The sequence below is a fragment of the Pantherophis guttatus genome, chromosome 11, assembly GCF_059756535.1.
Source record: "Pantherophis guttatus breed Tessera chromosome 11, ASM5975653v1, whole genome shotgun sequence".
NCBI classification, from domain to species: Eukaryota; Metazoa; Chordata; class Lepidosauria; order Squamata; family Colubridae; genus Pantherophis; species Pantherophis guttatus.
The window spans coordinates 4886262-4906009 of NC_142073.1; the positions used below are offsets into that span (position 1 = coordinate 4886262).

The following is a 19748-nucleotide window of genomic DNA, read 5'->3' on the forward strand; positions in this document are numbered from 1 at the left end:
ACACCCACAGGGAAAAAAAATTGGATTCTACCCCTTTTGTACTTTTGTACTGGGGTGGTTTTTATGATTATTACTAGCTATGTCAGAGGTTAGATGCTAATTTAGCCTACTGGTAGATGTTCCCCTTTGCAGTTTAAAAATAAAAACAAAAACAAAAAAACATTGATTCATCTTTTTTTTTTTTCCTTCCTCCCTTCCTTCTTATTAAAACAGCCAGCGCTCAATCCTGTCCAAGGCAGCCCTTCAATTGATGGGAACTTAAATGAGCTCCACATTACCGTAAAAAGTTGCAACGATTTGCCCGGACGAAAGACCAATCTCCAGCCGAGTCCTTACGTGGTCTACAAGTTCTTCGACTTTGCCGATCACGATACCGCCATCATTCCCAGCAGCAACCACCCTCGGTTTGACGATCACGCGAGCTTCCCGGTGCCGATGAATGCGGATCTCGACCGTTATCTGAAATCCGAATTTTTGAATTTCTACGTCTTTGATGACGGGGAAACAGAAGATGGGGTTTACGTCGGAAAAGCACACGTTCCTTTAATTTCATTGGCCCATGGTAAATCCGTTTCAGGTAAAGATCCTGAGCCTTTGCTCAGCCAGATCATAAGCGTTGCGGTTTGTTCTTGAACTTGTCCTAATAAAGGAGAATATTTGTAGCTCAGGGTTGAAATGAACGGTCCTTGGTGCTCTCTGAGTTGGGTGGTTTTCTCGCAGACGTTTCATTACCCAACTAGGTAACATCATCAGTGCTAGAAGGGAGTGGGGTTTGCAGAGAGGAGGAGGAGGACAGTGGGGTGCTTGGTGCTCTCTGAGCTTGGTTGTTTTCTTGCAGACGTTTCATTACCCAACTAAGTAGCATTATCAGTGATAGTCTAAGCTCAGACACGACACCAAGAACCTCTCATAAGCTTGTCCTGTTTTAAAATGGTTCATGTTTTATGGCGCAAAAAGCCTTTCCAAGATGAAAGATTAATCGGAAATACTTTTTAAAATAAATCTGGGTGATATTTTAATGAAACTGGTCGTTCACCATGCTATTTCATCTCCTATTAGGTATTACGTAAACTTATAGGTTGGATTCGTACATAACACCATGCCAGGATTTTTTTAAAAAACTAAAAATGGTAAATACCCATTACAATAATCCATATGTTTATCGTATCAACACCTGCTGAATCAAACCTTAGCAAAACGAGCCCCGTGATTGCTTTCTATGTGAACCTAGATTAGCATGAGATTAGCATTGCATTCTGCTGGATTGCAGAGTATCAAAATGAGCAAAGGCTCATTTTGATTGATTCCGAGCACAATCGCGGAATCTGTTTTGTCAGCTTCTGGAACCCAAATATTAGGACGAGGAATGCAATGCCCTCACGTCTGCCTTTGATTTTTCAGGGACCTTTGAATTAACCGATCCTGAAGGTTGTCCCGCTGGGACAGTGAACATTGAACTGAAATGGAAGCTGACTTACCTTCAGCCGGCCAGCTCCATTGTAGCCCCAAACCTCACGGATTACATCCAGAACGAGAAACCAGTGAAGGGTCAAGGAGAAGGTCCACCTCTACCTCCATCTTTCTCATCAGTGATGGTATTCAGCTTTTACTCATAGTCCAGAGCTGTCTTAACAAGCTGCCCCCTCCATATAAATGTGACCGATGGGTCTTCTAGACCAGTGTCTCTCTACCTTTTCTTCACCCCCTTGGAGTATCTTTTGTGGTCACAGATCATAGCCAAGGACCACCAAGACTTAACTCAAGATTTAATGGAGTTGTTGTTGTTAGTTGTGAAGTCATGTCCGACCCATCATGACCCCATGGACAACTTTCCTCCAGGCCTTCCTGTCATCTACCATCCTCTGGAGTCCATTTAAGCTGACGCCAACTGCTTCAGTGACTCCATCCAGCCACCTCGTTCTCTGCCGTCCCCTTCTTCTTTTGCCCTCCATCGTTCCCAGCATGAGGCTCTTCTCCAGTGAGTCCTTCCTTCTCATTAGGTGGCCAAAGCATCTGAGTTTCATCTTCAGGATCTGGCCTTCTAAAGAGCAGTCAGGGTTGATCTCCTCTAGGACTGACTGGTTTGATCTCCTTACAGTCCAAGGGACTCACAGGAGTCTTCTCCAGCACCAGAGTTCAAAGGTCTCAGTACTTTGACACTCAGCCTTCCTTGGGGTCCAACTTTCATAGCCATCCATTGCAACTGGGAAAACCATAGTCTTGACTATACGCACTTCTGTTGGCAGGATGATGTCTCTGCTTTTTAGTACGCTGTCTAACTTTGCTATAGCTTTCCTCCCCAGGAGCAAGTGTCTTGGCTGCAGTCCCCATTTACGGTGATCTTGGAGCCCAGGAAAATAAAATCGGTCACTACCTCCATCTTAATGGAGATGGAGATTTAATAGAGATGTGGTACGCGATGTCATCGCATCTCTAGGGGTCCACGGACCACAGGCTAAGAACCACTGTTCTAGACCACACAATGCACAGAGAGGACCTAATTAGGAAACGGTCTTCTAGATTGCACGAAGATTTCCTTGTCCCTCATTCACTTATCCCTTACTTTCTCTTTTAAATTGGGAGTGGCCATCTTAGCAACTACAGAATGATGATTCCCCATGATGAATCAGGGAAATCATGTTCTTAACTGGATTTGGGAGATTGTACTTTGATGCAAGATATTTTCGCTTTTCATTTTTTAGAGACCGCAGCCTAAGCCAAGACAGCGCTCAGCCGCAGTGGACAAAAAAGTATCTTTTGTAGATATGGACCCGTTGCCAAATTCAGTGAGTATAAAGGTTTCCATTGCCTGTCTTTGTTTTGAGATAGCTTCTCCTGACTGTGTGAATTTAAAATGCAGCCATTGTCTTCATACAATTTATTTTACCTCAGTAGGGAGTTTGGTTTTCTTTTATCGTTGTTAAGGAACCAGAAGTAGATGAGAAGGGAGTTAAAGTTCTGGAACAAACCACCCCATAGAAGCTCAATTTCATTCCAACTCTCTGCCAAGCAATATTGTTTTTTTAAAAATAATTTACAATTATTAATTTAAACGATTTTTCTTCCTTAGAAATTTAGTCTAGGTATGATTGCCAGAAGTTCTGGGTACACTATTCTATCACCTTTACCTTTACTATGGACCCAGGAGCCAGAGAAGTTGCAGGCCAAAGGGTTTTTTTTTTCATCAATTAGCACCCTTCAAAACCTTTCAGTCCATTTTACAAATGTCTAAATAACTGTCCCTGTGCTTTAATTCTAACATAGAGTCCCATTCCTGAAAAAGAAGATAAAATGATTTTGCAGAACGCCAAAGATGAAAAGCCCGCACTTTTAAATCGTCCACAGGTATGAAGCAGTTCCATTTAATCAAGTTTTGTTGAAACAAAAACACATTGTATTTCCATTAGATATGTTGCATCAAAAGCATTAGTTGATGGTACATGTCACTGATTCAGTAATCTGGATTTTTTTTAAAAAATAAAATAAAATAAAAAGAAAATGGTTTTGATTTGGTCTTACAGCCAGATTTGTCTGCTGTTGATGAGATTGTAAGAAACTCTGCGTTTTCTCCTTCGGGTATAGAAAAATAATTTTGAGTGTCTTGCTTCATGTGGTGTTTTCATTCTTTAACTTTTACTTAATTCTAAAAATGATTGAGGTACAAACATCTTATTTGTCAACTGGAGCGTTCTGAAAATACAACCCCATAAAGCAACATTTTTCCACTGCCGATTAACCCCGGTCCTTTTTTTGTTCGTAAAACCAGCTCTAAATTCTAATCTATCAAAATCTCGGTTCCTTCGATGAATTTATATATGTATTCATTCTTGTGATCCTATGAGAAAGGCTCTACAAGACACAGATGCTGACAGCAGACCAAGCAAACCCGCAACCCAGATTCAACAAGAACCTGAGGACCTCTCGCAGCTCTCTGATGGTCAATTTGCTGCCCAGAGTTCAGGGACTTCAGAAGATGAAACGGAAATCGAGGAAGTGGACACAGAAGGTAGAGATCCAGCAGAACAATTCCGCATCTGTGGATTGTTTCTGTTTCAACCTGAAATCCCCCCCCCCTTTTTTTTTCTGTATCTTGGTGCATAGGCTTGGCCCTACACTGTGTACAGGTAGATCCTCGATTTACGACCATAATTGAGCCCAAAATTTCTGTTGCAAAGAGTGACAGTGGCTTTGGCCCCATTTTATGACCTTTCTTGACGCAGCCGTTAAGTGAATCACTGCAGTTGTTTAAGTTAGTCGCACAGTTGTTAGTTGTCCAGTGAAGCTGGCTTCCCCCGTTGACTTGGCTTGTCAGAAGGTTGCGATAGGGAATCACGTGATCCCCGGGGCGCTGCAACCGTCATAAATGTGAGCCAGTTGCCAAGCGTCTGAATTTTGACCATGTGACCATGGGGATGGTGCAACGGTCGTAAGTGTGAAAAACGGTCATAAGGCACGCTTTTTTCAGTGCCACTGTAACTTCAAACGGTCACTAAACAAACTGTTGTAAGTCGAGGACTACCTGTATAAGTATCTTAGATAACTGTCTATGAAGATTCTCAGTCATCTGAGTCATAGTTGTGATCCTTTTCAAGAGGCAACTGAACTGAAGAACTAAAGAAGCTCCTTGGATGAGAAGCAAAACGTCTTCAAGGAAGAGCAAAGAAAGTCCAGTTGCCTCATGAAAAAGCACCTTTGTGACTATTTTAAATAACCATGCTGTTCTGACCCAGCTCCCCAAACACGACAAACCCTCTGAAGTGAAGTCAAAAGATTCCTTTATTAGGAGCGCCAGCAGCCCCGGCAAAAAGTTTACCTCTCACCGCAAGCTGACACGTCCTTCCATCCGGAAGATGAATAGTTGTCTGCCACATCTATTCATCTCTGTCCCCTGCCTTTTATCCCCAGAGCTAGGCCGGGGCCTTGTTAGCAGCGGTGGTTCTTCCGTCCCGAGGACCGGCCCATAGATCTCCACTGTTCTCCTCTCCTCTGCCTTCTGCGCATCCGTGCGTCAGGCACTGGACCCAGCTGTTCCTCCTCTTCCTCATCAGCCACTTCCAGACCTGGGGGCTGTTGACTCCCCTTTTGAGGGCTGACAGACGGCCCAGGTTCCGCCTCTGTCTCTATCTCTGACAGCTCCATCCCCTCTTCCCCCTCAGAGCTCCCAGGTTGCCTTGATGCTGACCCTGACTCCCACACCTCCTCCTCCTCCTCCTCCTCTGATTCAGCTGCTGGAGGGGCCGGCAGTCGACAAGCCACAACACAAGGCCTCTCTTTAGACACAGAATGTGAATTGGCCAGCACAGGTACGGCCCCCGCCATTACTTTGATCAAGCCATTTCATATTTTCTTCTCTTGTCAAGAGATCAAGCTCAAAAGAAATCCAATAAGTTATACTTCAGTGAACGAGCCCCAGTCGCCTGTATTCTCCACCTCACCAGAATTGGCTGCCTTGCTAACATTTTACCCCAAAAGCTCTTTTTCTTTCCCTCAAATGCGAGAGAAATGACGACTCTTCGGGGAGTCATTTTTTTATAACGCAACTGCTGTGAAAGGGAAGACAACCCAGCGTTGCCAACCATTTTCACCGCTTTGGCGGGCTGGTTTTGGGCCATAAATTACTCCAGTGTTCCTCCAGGAGAAGACACAGAATAGCAAAACGGTTCCTTCGGATGACTATCCATTAAGCTATTTACGTCATTCTAATTGCCTCTCCTTGGAGTGTCAACCCATCATTAATTCCTCTGGCAGTGAAGCCATCCATCATTATTACGACTGCAAATCAGACCCAAAGCTACAATACAACCAATTCCCAGCAGAATGGGAATGTATGTGAAAACAGGCTTCTGACAAGCCAGAGAAGAATCCTTTTGACCAAGGCCCTGCCAAAGTCACCATGGGAAAGGCAGCAGTCGAAGATTACAAGCCGATCTCGCTGTGGGAACTGGTGGGCTGTTCCATCCAGCTTGTGGAAGGTCCCACAGTTTCTGACTACTCTCTGAATACCTCTAGAACCCGTCCACATAGATTAGTGGTCCGTACTGAATCTCAAGAGAAGTGGGTGGGTGGTTTGGGTTTATTTATTTACCATATTTTTTGGAGTATAAGACGCACTTTTTCCCCACCTAAAAGAAGGTGAAAATTTGGGCGCGTCTTATACACCGAATGTAGCCAAAAACGCAAGGCACGGAGGAGGTGATGGTCTATGGCAATCCCTGCAGCCTGGAACAGCTGATTGGGGGTATTCCGGAGGCCGATCCACCTGCCAATCAGCTGCTCATGCTGAATCGGGCTGCAATAATGTGCTGAAGCTGACCTGGCTGTTCGCTATTTGCTGCAAGGACTGTAAGAGTTTGCAGCAGCAAGCAAAACACAAGCAGAGGAGAGGAGTTTCAGTTTCAATTTTAGTTTTAGGGATCAGCACAGCATGCAGCTTTAGAACACTTGACCTGAGCCACGCCCAGGCTCCTTGCTGTCTCCTTCCTTGTTGCTCACACAGCAAATACTCTTTTAGTTTCCAAACAGTCTCACACACTGACAGGACACTAGCCAGATGAATACCGATGGATGCTAGTAGGCAGAGGCAGAATGTTTTTTTTTCTTATTTTCCTCCCCCAAAACTAAGGTGTGTCTTATACTCCGGAGTGTCTTATACTCTGAAAACTTTATTTTATTGGGAATGAAGTGGTAATCTTGAGTATACCGAATAACGGAGTTAGAAGGGACTATGGAGGTCTTCTGGTCCAATCCCTCAGATTGACGTTATAACATGCCTGACCAATGACTATCCAGCTTCTTCTTGAAAACTTCCAAGTGATGGAGCACTCACAACTTCCAGAGGCATTCCACTGATTCTCACTGTCAGGAAATTTCTCCTCAATTCTAGGCTGGATCTCTCTTTGATGAGCTTCCATCCGTTACTTCTTGTTTTGCCCTCAGGTGCTTTGGAGAACAGGTCGACCCTCCATTCTTTGTCTCAGCCCCTCAAATATTGGAGGACTGCTCTCATGTCTCCCCCTAGTAGATCAAAGCATCTCTAAAAATCAAATGTAGAGACTCCGAAACAATTTAACATCCTTTAGATGGCCCAAGGATGTGTGTTTTGTCTGCCTGGAAAAGCCGTGGTCCATTGTTGCTTGGAACCGTAACGTTTCGCTTTCCTCTTCTGATGCTCGTACTTTTCTTTTATAATCTCAACTCTTCTTATCTTGGCTAATCTTTTCCTTTTTTTTTGCTACAGAACAAGAAGACCAACAGGCCGCCGCCGAATCGGTCACCGATAGTGATGACTGCGTGGTTCCAAGTTCAGCGTCCTCAACTGTTAACCAGGTTAGTCAGAACCAACCAAGAAAAAAAGAAGTCCTCCTTCTCAAACGTTCTCAAAGCATTCTTAGACCCTTGTCTTTCCTAATGTGGTTTTGGTTGGAGAAGTCTCTGTTGACTTGCCTTCGTCTTCTGAATCCATCTTTGAAACCGCAATTTCGTTGTTGAGGATTTTTGAGGTTGATGTTTGGAGACTTGGATCCGGGGTCACATAAACCATCAGTCTAGAGTAGACCAAGAGTATCCAACCTTGGCATCTTTAAGACTTTATGGACTTCAACTCCATGCTGGCTGGGAAATTCTGGGAGTTGAAGTCCACAAGTCTTAAACTTGCCAAGATTGGACATCCCTGGTCTAGACACTAAAAGGATTGGGCAGTGTGGGTCAGAGTGTTGCAGGGACCTAGCCTTTGGTTTTGTATTTTGTGAGACACAACCTCTTAAGCCATTATCTAATTCCTTTATTGGTTGGAGGATTGTATGTATTGGATAACCTTTTACCCTTGATAGTACAGTGGTCTGAGCACCCTGTTATTAACACAGCTGCCTGCAATTTCTGCTGGTTCGAATCTCTCCAAGGCTCAAGGTTGACTCAGCCTTCCATCCTTTCTAAGGTAGGTGAAATGAGGACCCAGTTTGTGGGGGCAATAAGCTGACTTTGTATAAATATACAAAAGTATGAAGGCTATTGCTTAACGCACTGTAAGCCGCCCTGAGTCTCCGGAGAAGGGCGGCATATAAATCAAATTAAAAATAAAAAAATAAAAAAATAAAAAAATAAAAGCTTATCAAATATATTTTATTAATGCACGTTTAACATTAATACAGACCTTCCGTTATTCAGGATTGTGTGATCCTAGTTAGTTAACTAATTCCGTAACCTGGCCTGAAATATCTTAGTCTTTCAAAGAGCCCAGAGTAGCAGCCTGATGATAAAATAAAAAAACAGGTAGTCCTTGACTTAACAGCCTCAATTGAGCCCAACCTTTTGGTTGCCAAGTGAGAAATCTGTAAAGTGAGTTTTGCCTCGCTTTACGACTTTTCTTGCCACATTGGTTAACTGAAGCGCTCCGGTCGTTAAATGAGTAACATGGCTGTCGAGTGAATGTGGCTTCCCTGTTGACTCGGCTTGGCCGAAGGTCGCAAAAGGGGAATCACATGACCCCGGGACACTCCACCTGTCATCAGCATGAGTCGGTTGCCAAGCAGCATCTGAATTTGGATCACATGACCATGGAAATGCTGCAACCGTCGTTAAGTGTGGGAAATGGTCCTAAGTCACTTTGTTTTCAGTGCAGTTGTAACTTCAAGCGGTCGCTGAATGAATTGTTGTAAGTCGAGGACTGCCTGCATTTGACTTGCTTCAGTGTCGGGGCAAACCGGTGTAGACAGAGGTGTTAAATTAATGGTTTCTCTCTTTTTTGCAACCAAGGAGGATAAGATACAGCTAGGAAGGAAAAAAAAATACCTGGGTATTTAAGCAACTAGTGGAAGAAAGGCTGCCTTACAGGAAGGTAAAATCCCCTTAACTCAGGCGGGACTTGCCTCAGATTAGCGAGAATAATCCAGCCCAAGTTAACCACTTCTAAATCCCATTGATTTTAGTGTGTCAATATGAAAAACGGGCTCCGGAGCTCCGTTTGAAATCAATCAGATTTAAGTCTTCTTAACTCAGGCTCAACGGAGCGAGAAGCTGAATTAAGAGAACTGCACAATGAGGCAAGGAAAAGCTTCTGTCTTAATAACTCCAATGCAACAGTGCTTTTTACAAACAGGAATGCTAATGTTCGGGTTGTAGGTATTAGCTCAGCACCAAGAAATATTTACTTACTTACTTAAGCTGAAGAGCCAGTGCTGTCCGAAGACATCTCCGTGGTCATGTGGCTGGCATGACTCAACGCCAAAGACGCATGGAACACTGTTCCCTTCCCACCAAAGGTGGTCCCTATTTTTCTACTTGCATTTTTTTTGTGCTTTCGAACTGCTAGTTGGCAGAAGCTGGGACCAGTAACGGGAGCTCACCCCATTACGCAGCACTAGGGATTCGAACTGCTGAACTGCCGAACTTTTGATCGACAAAGGTCAGCGTCTTAGCCACTGAGCCACCGCATCCCTTTTGCAAGCAGAATGCCTGAGTTTTATTTCCAGGGAATTGCTACCAAGCTTTGGAAAGTTTCAGATTTTACATTTTGTCAGCTTCTGCTAAACTCAGCTTGGATTTCAGCATCCACTTAATTCGGTAATAATTTGCTCCAATCTAACGGATGCTCCTAAGTCCTAGTTATCAAGAGCGCTGAAAAGAAAAAATACATGACTAAACCCTAAAAATATTGGAAGATTCTCCTGCTAATTATCTCGTGAATCTCAAATAACACACCCCATTGTTTGTGTCATTGACAATTACGCCTTCCCTTTTTTAAAAAAAAAGAAGTTACAAATTAGTTTGTCGGCATTATTTCTTAGATCGGCTGATCTAAGTGTTTTCCTAGAGAATTTAGCTTTATAATCGCTCTCTTTCTTCCTCTTCCCCCCCACCCCACTATCTCTTTTTTTTTGGTCCGTTATGTATAATTAATCGTAGATTATTTCATTTCGTTTACAACATTTATGAGCTCCACTTCGTCAGTAGCGAAACGCTTGTCCCCTTCTTTTTCTTTTCCAAAGTGGCGTAATTAGTGTTAGCATCTTTTTTCTAGCAGGCTACATAAAGTTTAGTGGCTGGATTAAATCATGTCATTAACATAATGTGCTACACAATTTGCCCCCTATCTCTCTGCGTTTCCACTACATCAAAGCACCAGCGAGTGCCAATGTAATTGGCTCTTGCTAGCTTGTCAGGTTGATTCAAGCTGACGACTGGTGTTTTCGCTTAAAAAAAAAAAAGAAAGAAAGAAAGAGAGAGCTTCTAGGCATGATAATTAATGGAAGAAGGGGGTCGGGGAAGGGGGGGGAGAAATCAGAAAAATGTAAAACTTTGGACAGTTCTTTATGAATATTTCATACGTGTGAATATAATCAGAAGTTAGCATTATCAATTTGATGTATAATACATTGATTAAAAGGCTTGTTACAGGCTCCCGAGCTGGGCGTTGGGAGTTGAGAATTTGCACGGGCGTTCGGAAAAGCTAAAAACACCGCCGCAATAAAATTAAACAATGCTTGTTCTCATCTCTCCACATCTTCACTTGATTATTTGAGAACAATATAGCTTTCAATTATCACAATAAAATTTTACTTGCTGTCAGCTCTCAAGTTATCTTCAAATGTGCCCGCGGGGCAAGGCTTAGTAAAACCAATTTATTCTGCGGTGGCCTCATTTTCCTCCTAGGTGTGTTTACATCTTTTCTCCTTCATTATAGAGAGTCTCTCTCTCTCTTTTTTTTCTTTTTCTTTTTTGCACTAATACCATTTTAGTGAAAACTGTCATCATTTTCTTTAAACGAGGTTTTTAAAGTTCATAATTAATGTTGATATCCAGCGGGGTGTTTTTTTAAAAAAAAAAACAGCTTCAAAAATCCAGGTGGATGTATCTCTGCTATAGAGGAACATATAAATTTGTATATAAATTCAAAAAAAAAATGTGGGAATTTTTTTCCTTTTTTAATGGTACAGCAAGTAAAATTCGAGGATCGGGGAATTGAAAAGCTTTTATTGATGCATCTGGGGCTTAGGCTATAGGTGGGAGATTAAGATCACTGAAGAAGGGAAGCCAATAATGGTTTATTATTGGGTTCACTGAGCCAGATGTTCAGGCCAGTTTTGGCATTTTTGTCCACTTTCCCAGGCACCTGGGATAGGCAGATGTGATGGAGTTAGAAATGTCATCTCAGGATGTAAGCTGTTCTGAGTAAAGCTGCCTTTTTGCAATTGACTGATGGTGAATTTGTCAATGCCGATGGGGTTCAAGTGATGCTTCAACTTATTTTGGGATTGCACCCAAGGCGCCTATGACTATTGGTACTACTCTTGCTTGCCTTTGCCACAGTCGTTCTATTTCTATTTGTAGGTCTTTGTATTTTGTTATTTTCTCCAGTTCTTTCCCTTCTCCTCTTCTGTCTCCAGGTACTGCCAGGTCCACCAACCAGGCTTTTTGGGGGTTTTTTTATCGACAATTAAGTCCGTTATTATTACAAATGTTGAAATTCTGCTCCTTGTCTGATTCTTTCAAAGAGGAATGCCTGAATGATCAGGGTCTTCTTTTTTCCCCTTCATTATTTCACGGTGGGGGGAAAAAAAATCACATGTTCTTCTTTCCATGATTTTCTTTGTCTTAAGAATAGGCATATCGGCGTCGGGTCACAGCAAAGGAGTATTATTAAGATATAGGCACGCTAAAAGGAAAGGAAGTGGTAGGTGCATGAGATATTTTTTATTATTCAAAGGCTCTTTTTTAAAATCCTTTTAACAAATGCCTGGCTTGCCGTGGACGTCAAAATTACTTATCATGTATTGTTATTCTTTATTAAATTTATTTGCCACCCGTCTCGCCACAAAGCCACTCTTTGTAACGTCTTAGTAGTACAGTTGACCCAATCAGCTCAAATCAAGGTAATATTGTGCCAGTGAAAGAAAGAAATTGAGTTCTTTAGATCAGAGGTCAATGTCTGGAATTGGGGCACCAAATGTGCTTGTGGTCCAGCCAACCTTTGCTTGTGCTCAGACTATTCTAAGTTACTCTTTGGTTGTGTTCTTTAATGTGGCAGATAGGGAAATTATGAAATACAGACATAATAATCATATGTAGAGTGTCAATTTATTTAAGGCACCGCTAGAAACCAGGAGATGATGAGTTCCAGTCCCAGATTAGCATGAAAGCCGGTTGGGTAACTTCAAGCCAATCACCAGGAGCCCGTGAGTTCTAGTCTCAGTTAGCATAAAAGCCAGCTAGGTAACTTCAAGCCAATCACCAGGTGACGGTGAGTTCCAGTCCCAGATTAGTATGAAAACCGGTTGGGTAACTTCAGGCCAATCACCAGGAGCCTGTGAGTTCTAGTCCCAGTTAGCATGAAAGCCAACTAGTAACTTTGGGCCAGTCACCAGGAGCCCATGAGTTCTAGTCTCAGTTAGCATAAAAGCCAGCTAGGTAATTTCAGGCCAATCACTAGGTGACGGTGAGTTCCAATCCCAGATTAGCATGAAAACCGGTTGGGTAACTTCAGGCCAATCACCAGGAGCCCGTGAGTTCTAGTCTCAGTTAGCATAAAAGCCAGCTAGGTAACTTCAGTCCAATCACCAGGAGCCTGTGAGTTCTAGTCCCAGTTAGCATGAAAGCCAGTTAGGTAACTTCAGGCCAATCTCCAGGATCCCGTGAGTTCTAGTCTTGGCTTAGGCAGGAAAGCCGGCTGGGTGACCCTGGCCAGTCACTCTCAGCTCAGCCCACCTCACAAACTTGTTGTTGTTGTTGTTGTGGGGAAAATAGGAAGAGGAACGTGTGTTGGATAGTTTGTTCACCTGGAGTTATTTGTAAAAACAATAAAGGCGGAATACAAATAAATAAGTAAAATAAACATTTTTTTCCCCTCAAAAACAAATATGTATGCCAAGATTGAGTGCAATTATAATGGATGAGGTTTGGCAGGGACTGGTTGCCATTCACCAACCTCAAAAAATCAAGATGGCAGTTGGTCCTTCTTTTTTTCCTTTTTTAAAAAATAGGTGTTGGGCCCTGCTACTACATATATTTGTTTACGTTTGGACGGTATTTGTAAACCCGAGCAGCTTTTGACAGGCGGGTTAAGCATTCGGCCGGGAATTGCTCTGAATTTCACTTAAAAATGCTTCTTATATATACATGCGACGGGAGGCAAAAAGACGCCGTTCCTAAAGCGAAATTAGACAATGGAAGCAATTTCATTTTTTATGCATGTGAATGCAGGGTGCTGGAGGTTATTAGTTGAAACTGAGTAACCTTTCCGTGCCTTCGTCTCTTTTCGAAATTTGAATATGAAAAGCATATTCAAGTCAAAAGACCATCACTTTAATGACATTTGGCAGTCATTTGATTTATTAGGTTTTTACGAAAAGAAAATTCCTTTAAATATTTCATCACGCTATGCTAATCCTGGTAATATTGCCAGCTGAAGCTGTGTTACCTGCATTAGCGGAGACAGAACGGTGTGGAATATTTGCTGTCATCCCGGTAAAATTTCCATGAATCTACTGAATAATAAAACAAATCTTATTGAAATATTCAGATTCGGGTTTTTTAGTTAAAGGTGTCTTAGGATACATAATAAAAGAAAATGCCTTTTGAAAACAGTGAGAGTCATGTAGCTTCATCCAATATTGAAGGAGGTTGACAGCAAGGATATTGTTCAGTGGGAAGGATATATATTTATTTACCGGGGAAATCCTGGGGTGATTTTCGACGGCTTAATTACAGAATATTCTTCTGAAAAATGTCAGGTGCGATGTCTCACTTGAAACCATTGCATGAATGTTTGGTTTGAAGATAAACCACCCCAAACCATTCTGGTTGGGGTTTTTTTTTTTAAAAAAAAATAATCATTGTTTAATTTGACGAGTATTCGTGCAAGGTGAGTGATGGAGGTTTATAACCGAGAAGTCTTCAGAATCCAGAGGGGAGAAATTTGACTTTCAAGTCAAAACAGGAACCGTCAAGAGAGAGTTGGGGAGAATTTGACAGGTGAGAACCTCCCAGGTGTTCAGTTTCTTTCTCCAAGAGACAAATTTCGCCCTTCAAGTGTTCTTCAGCCTAACCTCATTTTGAAACCGGGGAGGTTGTGCGTTCTTTTGAAACCAACCGACTTAATGCAGGAGATTTCATTGTGTGCTTGTCTTTTAATATTTTAACATGGAGCGCCTTCCACCTTGTGGACTGCGTTATTGTGAGCGATACACGTTAAGTGGGAAGTGCAATCAACACACACATTTTTGGCCCCATCAAAGATTTCAAGACCTCAAAAAAAAAAAAAAAATGAAGACATCTTGTAAATGCACACTCATGTATTAAAGATGGTGATTTTACTACACCCAGAAAAGCTAGCAGTTTCAAGGGCAATCATGTTACACGCTACTCCGAGAAGATGTGCTTTGTAGGGTGGACGGTGTGGTGGTTACACCAGAGAGTAGTTTCCCCCAGACAGACGTTGGTTTCATGTTTAGGGGGTGTACCATTCAGCAATCCAAATGGCCGAAAGAAGCGTCAAGGGAGGTAATAATGAAAGAAGAGGAAGAAAAAAAGAATGATTTATTATATGTGATATAAAACATAAGTGTGTTGCCGCTTGCAAAGATTGTAGGAATCCCAAAATCAGGACTCCTTTGCAGCTTTGTCACCCGAGGCCTTCTGTGTGATGTGGCTGCTTGTGGTCCATTCAGTTGTGTCTGACTCTTGGCAATTCTGTGGTCCATTGATGTGGTCCATTCAGTTGTGTCTGACTTGGAAATTTTGTGGTCCATTAATGTGGTCCATTCAGTTGTGTCTGACTTGGAAATTCTGTGGTCCATTGATGTGGTCCATTCAGTTGGGTCTAACTCTTGGCAATTCTGTGGTCCATTGATGTGGTCCATTCAGTTGTGTCTGACTTGGAAATTTTGTGGTCCATTAATGTGGTCCATTCAGTTGTGTCTGACTTGGAAATTCTGTGGTCCATTGATGTGGTCCATTCAGTTGGGTCTAACTCTTGGCAATTCTGTGGTCCATTGATGTGGTCCATTCAGTTGTGTCTGACTTGGAAATTTTGTGGTCCATTAATGTGGTCCATTCAGTTGTGTCTGACTTGGCAATTCTGTGGTCCATTGATGTGGTCCATTCAGTTGGGTCTGACTCTTGGCAATTCTGTGGTCCATTGATGTGGTCCATTCAGTTGGGTCTGACTCTTGGCAATTCTGCGGGCCAGGTCTCTCCACATCTTCCGATCTTGCACTGCTTCTTGGATGCTCTGGCTGATGTCAGCTTTGAGGGTGTCCAGCCACCGCGTCCTTTGAAGGCCTCCTTTCACCGCTAGCTCTTCCAAACCTAATTGCTTTCTCCAGCGAATTCCCCCGCGCAACGTGGGCCAAGCTCCATGAGACGGTGTTGCGTTACCAGCAGCAAAGGTATGGTTGTTTGTCTTTCAGCAGACTGCCGAAAGGATCCGCATCGAGATCGTGTCGCTCAGCCTGACGGAGCCCCAGATTTTGATGGACGTGCTGATCCAGCGGCTTTTCATAGAGTCCAAATTCTCCAGTTTCGAAACAACCGAAACTCCGATGGCGCTTCCAAAACCCAGAAGCAGGCAGTGGGTGTTCTATAACTACAGCCACGGTAGGAATTCATTTAATATTTATTTCATTTTGTGCTTTTAAATCGCTGGTTTTTTATGTCCCGTCGTCTTCTTCTTCTTCTTCCATCCGTAACAGATTTTATTGAAAAGTTCTGATTTAAGGCTTTACACACTCACACACATACACATATATTTTTATTCATCTTGGCCAGTATCCTCCCCTCCCTGGTAGCCAATCAACTTTCTCCAAAAATGACACCAAGTATAGGTAGTCCTCAACTTACAACCACAATTGAGCCCCAAATTTAGGTTGCTAAGTGAGACATTGATTAAGTGAGCTTTGCAACCATTCTCGCCATGGTTGTTATGATGTGAGTCACTGCAGTTGTGAAGTTAGTAACACGGTTGTTAAGCGAATCGGGTTGCTTGTCAGAAGGTCGCAAAAGGGGTCACATGACCATCTGCGACCGTCATAAATACGAAGCAGTCGCCAATCATCTGGTTTTTGATTGTGTGACCCTGGGGATACTGAAGCAGGAGACCGTGTACCATTTTAGACAAGTGACTGTCCAGTCTCTTCTTAAAAACCTCCAGTGATGAAGTACCCACAACTTCTGGTGGCGAGCTGTTCCACTGGTTAATTGTCCTCACTGTTAGGAAGTTTTTCCTTAGTTCCAGGTTGCTTCTCTCCTTGATTAGTTTCCATCCATTGCTTTATCTCTTGCCATCTGATGCATTGGAAAATAAATTGACCCCCTCTCCCCTCTTCTTTATGGCAGTCCCTCAAATACTGGAACGCTGCTATCATGTCCCCCCTAGTCCTTCTTTTCTCTAGACTAGCCATACCCAATTCCTGCTACCGTCCCTCATACGTTTTAGTCTCTTAAGCAGCGGTGAAATCCACTCACCTCCGCTACCGGTTCGGGAACGGGAGCACGTGAGAGCACATGTATGCTATGCGCGCACATGCCTCTTCTGCGCATGCACAGAACCTTCTGTGCATGCACAGATGGTAATAAAAGGGGACGTAATGACGTCCCAGCGGGTGGGCGGAGCCTCCCGCCGCCGGTGCTACCAGTTCGGCGAGCCGGATAGAACGGGGGGGGGGATTTTTCCCCGCTGCTCTTAAGCCTTTAATCATCTTAGTTGCTCTTCTCTGCACTTTTTCCAAAGTCTCAACATCATTTTTATTTTATTTTTGCAATGGGGTGACCAAAACTGGATGCAGTATTTCCACGCGTGGTCTCATTATAGGTTTATAAAGCGCTACTAATAATTTCACGTGGTTTTGATTCTCTGTCTCTGTTTATACAACCCAGGATTCTTGCATGCAGGTATGTTACGAATCAGTTTTCTAACGAGCTGCACCTTCTCTTGGGAAATAATATTTCTGCCTTTGCCACGAAGTGATCAGACGAGAACTCATTTCCAGCAAGGTTGCTTTGCTTTTCCTAGGGTATTACTTAAATAACTGGTCATCTAATATTTCCTCTGTGCCAGCTCTCCTTGTAAAGACACATCATTCCGGAGAAAGTGCCCTAATGAATTTTGGTGTTTCATAATGTCGGCAAGAAAGCCAATAATCTAATAGTAATGAAGTCAGAATGTGCGTGTTTACTATAGCTTTACTCCATTTCTTATTCAGGCCTAATTAGATTTGGGTATGTAGAATATTTGAGGTTAATTGAATATTTTCTTTAATAAAACTGAGATTTACATGATGGGGAAAGGAAGTGTACTTTGAGCTTAGAGAGAAACTAGCAGTCCCATGGATTGTGTATGAAAAAAATAATCATGATAAACCCAGGTGTAATTTGAGAAGTCATTATTTCTCAGTAAATAAATGCCTTTTTTATTGGGTTTCTTTTATTATATTTATGTCTCAAGCATCACGGCTGGCTTTTTAAGGAACTGCTTTACATCTTAGCTGAGACAAAGAGATCTTGTGAAATTCTGCTTTAATAAGCAACATTTAATATCACAACTGAGTGCTGTGGGTTCCCTAGTCATTTGCTGTGCCTTTCTAATCTATAGATAGAAGGAGGAGAGATTTACAGTTAATAAATTAAACGTCCTTAGTCAATCATAAGACTATAATGGGTCCAAGCTTGTCTCTTAATTATGGACATTGTTTTGCATACAGCTTTATTCATATTAAAAAAAAAACCTGTCTAACGAATCGTGTAAAGAAGATGGACAGTGCATTTCAGAAAAGTAGTTTTCCAAAAATTGAAGAAGTACAATTTCCAAGCTCTCATATCATTGTCACAAGGAGAGATAGAACATCATCACTTGGAAGTTGGGACATCTGGTAGGACTTGCCTTCGACAGTTACTTATTAATAAACTCATATAGGCAGACGGTTTACGAATGATGCTAACGGTGTGATTGGTCTACTTAGCAGAACCAAGATGTACAGTAGGTCTAGAGCCATAAAATTGAAAGGAGTCTTGGACATCATCTACTTGAACTCTATGCTAAGTTGGAATGGGACTATTCGTCTCCAACTCTTCATTCTCCTCTGGCGTTTCTCCTCGGGTGATTCTCCCCCGATTTATCTCCTCAGCTGGCATGCCTCCAGTCATTCGCCCTGGGGAATGGGCCACCGTCCACTGTGTCCCACACCTTTTGTGAAAAAGGAAGAGATAAGTTGGGGGAGAATCGCCCGAGGAGAAACGCCCGAGGAGAATGAAGAGTCGGAGATGAAAATCCTAGACCCATGCTAAGTGTAGGGTTCCTAGAGCATCTTTCAAAGATGACCTTCAAACAGCTTTTGTTTGAAGTCCTCCAGCAAAGAATTCACCACTTCATGTAGGTTCTCTGAGAGCTCATACAGTGAGAAAGTTCCTCCTGAAGTCCAATCTGAACCATCATCCTTGGAATTTTAATCCATTGGTTATTGTTCTGCCTTTTGAAACGATGAAGATTAAGGTCAATCAAACTCTTCAGATATAGGCAGACTGCAGCCATAATTTCCATTTAGTTATCTTTTCCTACCCAGATCCTTTCGTTGTTCCTCATTGGACTCAGTTTCCATCTTGGTAGCCTTCATCTGAACTTGATCCAATTTGTCTCTGTCCTTTTGGAACAGTGGTGCCCAGAACCGACTTTAGGAAGTATCTGAGCAAGACAGAGTAGGGTGGAAGTGTGATTAACTTCCACGCCTTGCTTGGTTTTTTTTTTTTTCATTGTTGTCCACAGTCTTATCTGTCTTTCCCGGATGAGAAACCAGATGAGTGAGTAGCAGGACGAAGAGAAGAAGGGGAATCAAGAGAAGAGAATATGTGTAACTCAGAATTGAACCGCAGGGCCCTTGATGCTCTCTGAGCTTGGTTGTTTTTTTGCAGATGTTTCATTACCCAATTAGATAACATCATTGGTACTTAGAAGCTGCTTCTAGCACTGATAATGTTACACAGTCAGGGAATGAAATGTCTTCCAAGAAAATAACCAAGCTCAGAGACCACCAAGGACCCTATGGAAGAGAAGAGTGCTATTAATTTGCTTTCCTACATTGCCGTTTGCCTCTAGATAAATAGGTTGAAACCATCTGTAGTATTTTCCTATTCGAGGGGTCTGCAACCTTAAACACTCAAAGAGCCATTTGGACCCGTTTCCCACAGAAAAGAAAACACCGGGAGCCACAAAACCCTTCCCGTGCCTGACTATTTCTTGAGCAGCCACCAAACTAGCATATGTAGTTGAATTAAATGTTCTGTTTTCTTCTGAAACTTTTCTTTTCATGGATTTATCCATAGTTGGCCTACCAGCGGTTGAAAAACTCAATGAATCGCGTGCCGGTGGGTGTTGCACATTGGCAGTTGTGACACATATTTTGAGTGACAGGGAGCCGCAGCAGAGGGGTGAAAGAGCCACATGCAGCTCCAGAGCCACAGGTTGCTGACCCCTGTCCTATACAGATAACATAAAATTTGAATCCTATTTCTCTTTTCCGTGCAGAGTCCTTCTACTTAGGACCTGCAGGCATAGGTGCTGTATCAAACAGTTCTTTGGAATGAAAGATCAATTTTTGAAGAACAAATAGGTGATAAGGCATTAATAAACAGGCAGAAATTATACTAGCTATTTTTAACCTGAACTGAACAGTGCTTTTAATTCTCCAGAGTCAAATATTAGGGATGTCAGCAAACTGACCATTTCTTCACTAAGTTGATATAAACAGTGACACACACAGAGGGAA

General features: G+C 42.6%; 1 protein-coding gene across 11 annotated transcripts in view; it reads left to right on the forward strand.

Annotated features, from left to right (window-relative positions):
• RPGRIP1L (RPGRIP1 like) overlaps nucleotides 1-19748 on the forward strand; it is a 59701-nt gene that overhangs the window by 28985 nt on the left and 10968 nt on the right. For 8 of the 11 annotated variants that reach the window (XM_060682492.2, XM_060682497.2, XM_060682498.2 and 5 more), the window contains 7 exons: nucleotides 218-577; nucleotides 1402-1595; nucleotides 2703-2786; nucleotides 3265-3345; nucleotides 3847-4006; nucleotides 7238-7326; nucleotides 15402-15588. In XM_060682492.2, the coding sequence (XP_060538475.2) occupies nucleotides 218-577; nucleotides 1402-1595; nucleotides 2703-2786; nucleotides 3265-3345; nucleotides 3847-4006; nucleotides 7238-7326; nucleotides 15402-15588 (1155 nt within the window). The remainder of the gene's footprint in view (nucleotides 1-217; nucleotides 578-1401; nucleotides 1596-2702; nucleotides 2787-3264; nucleotides 3346-3846; nucleotides 4007-7237; nucleotides 7327-15401; nucleotides 15589-19748) is intronic. The other 3 variants (XM_060682496.2, XM_087876965.1, XM_087876966.1) reach the window with 1 other exon arrangement.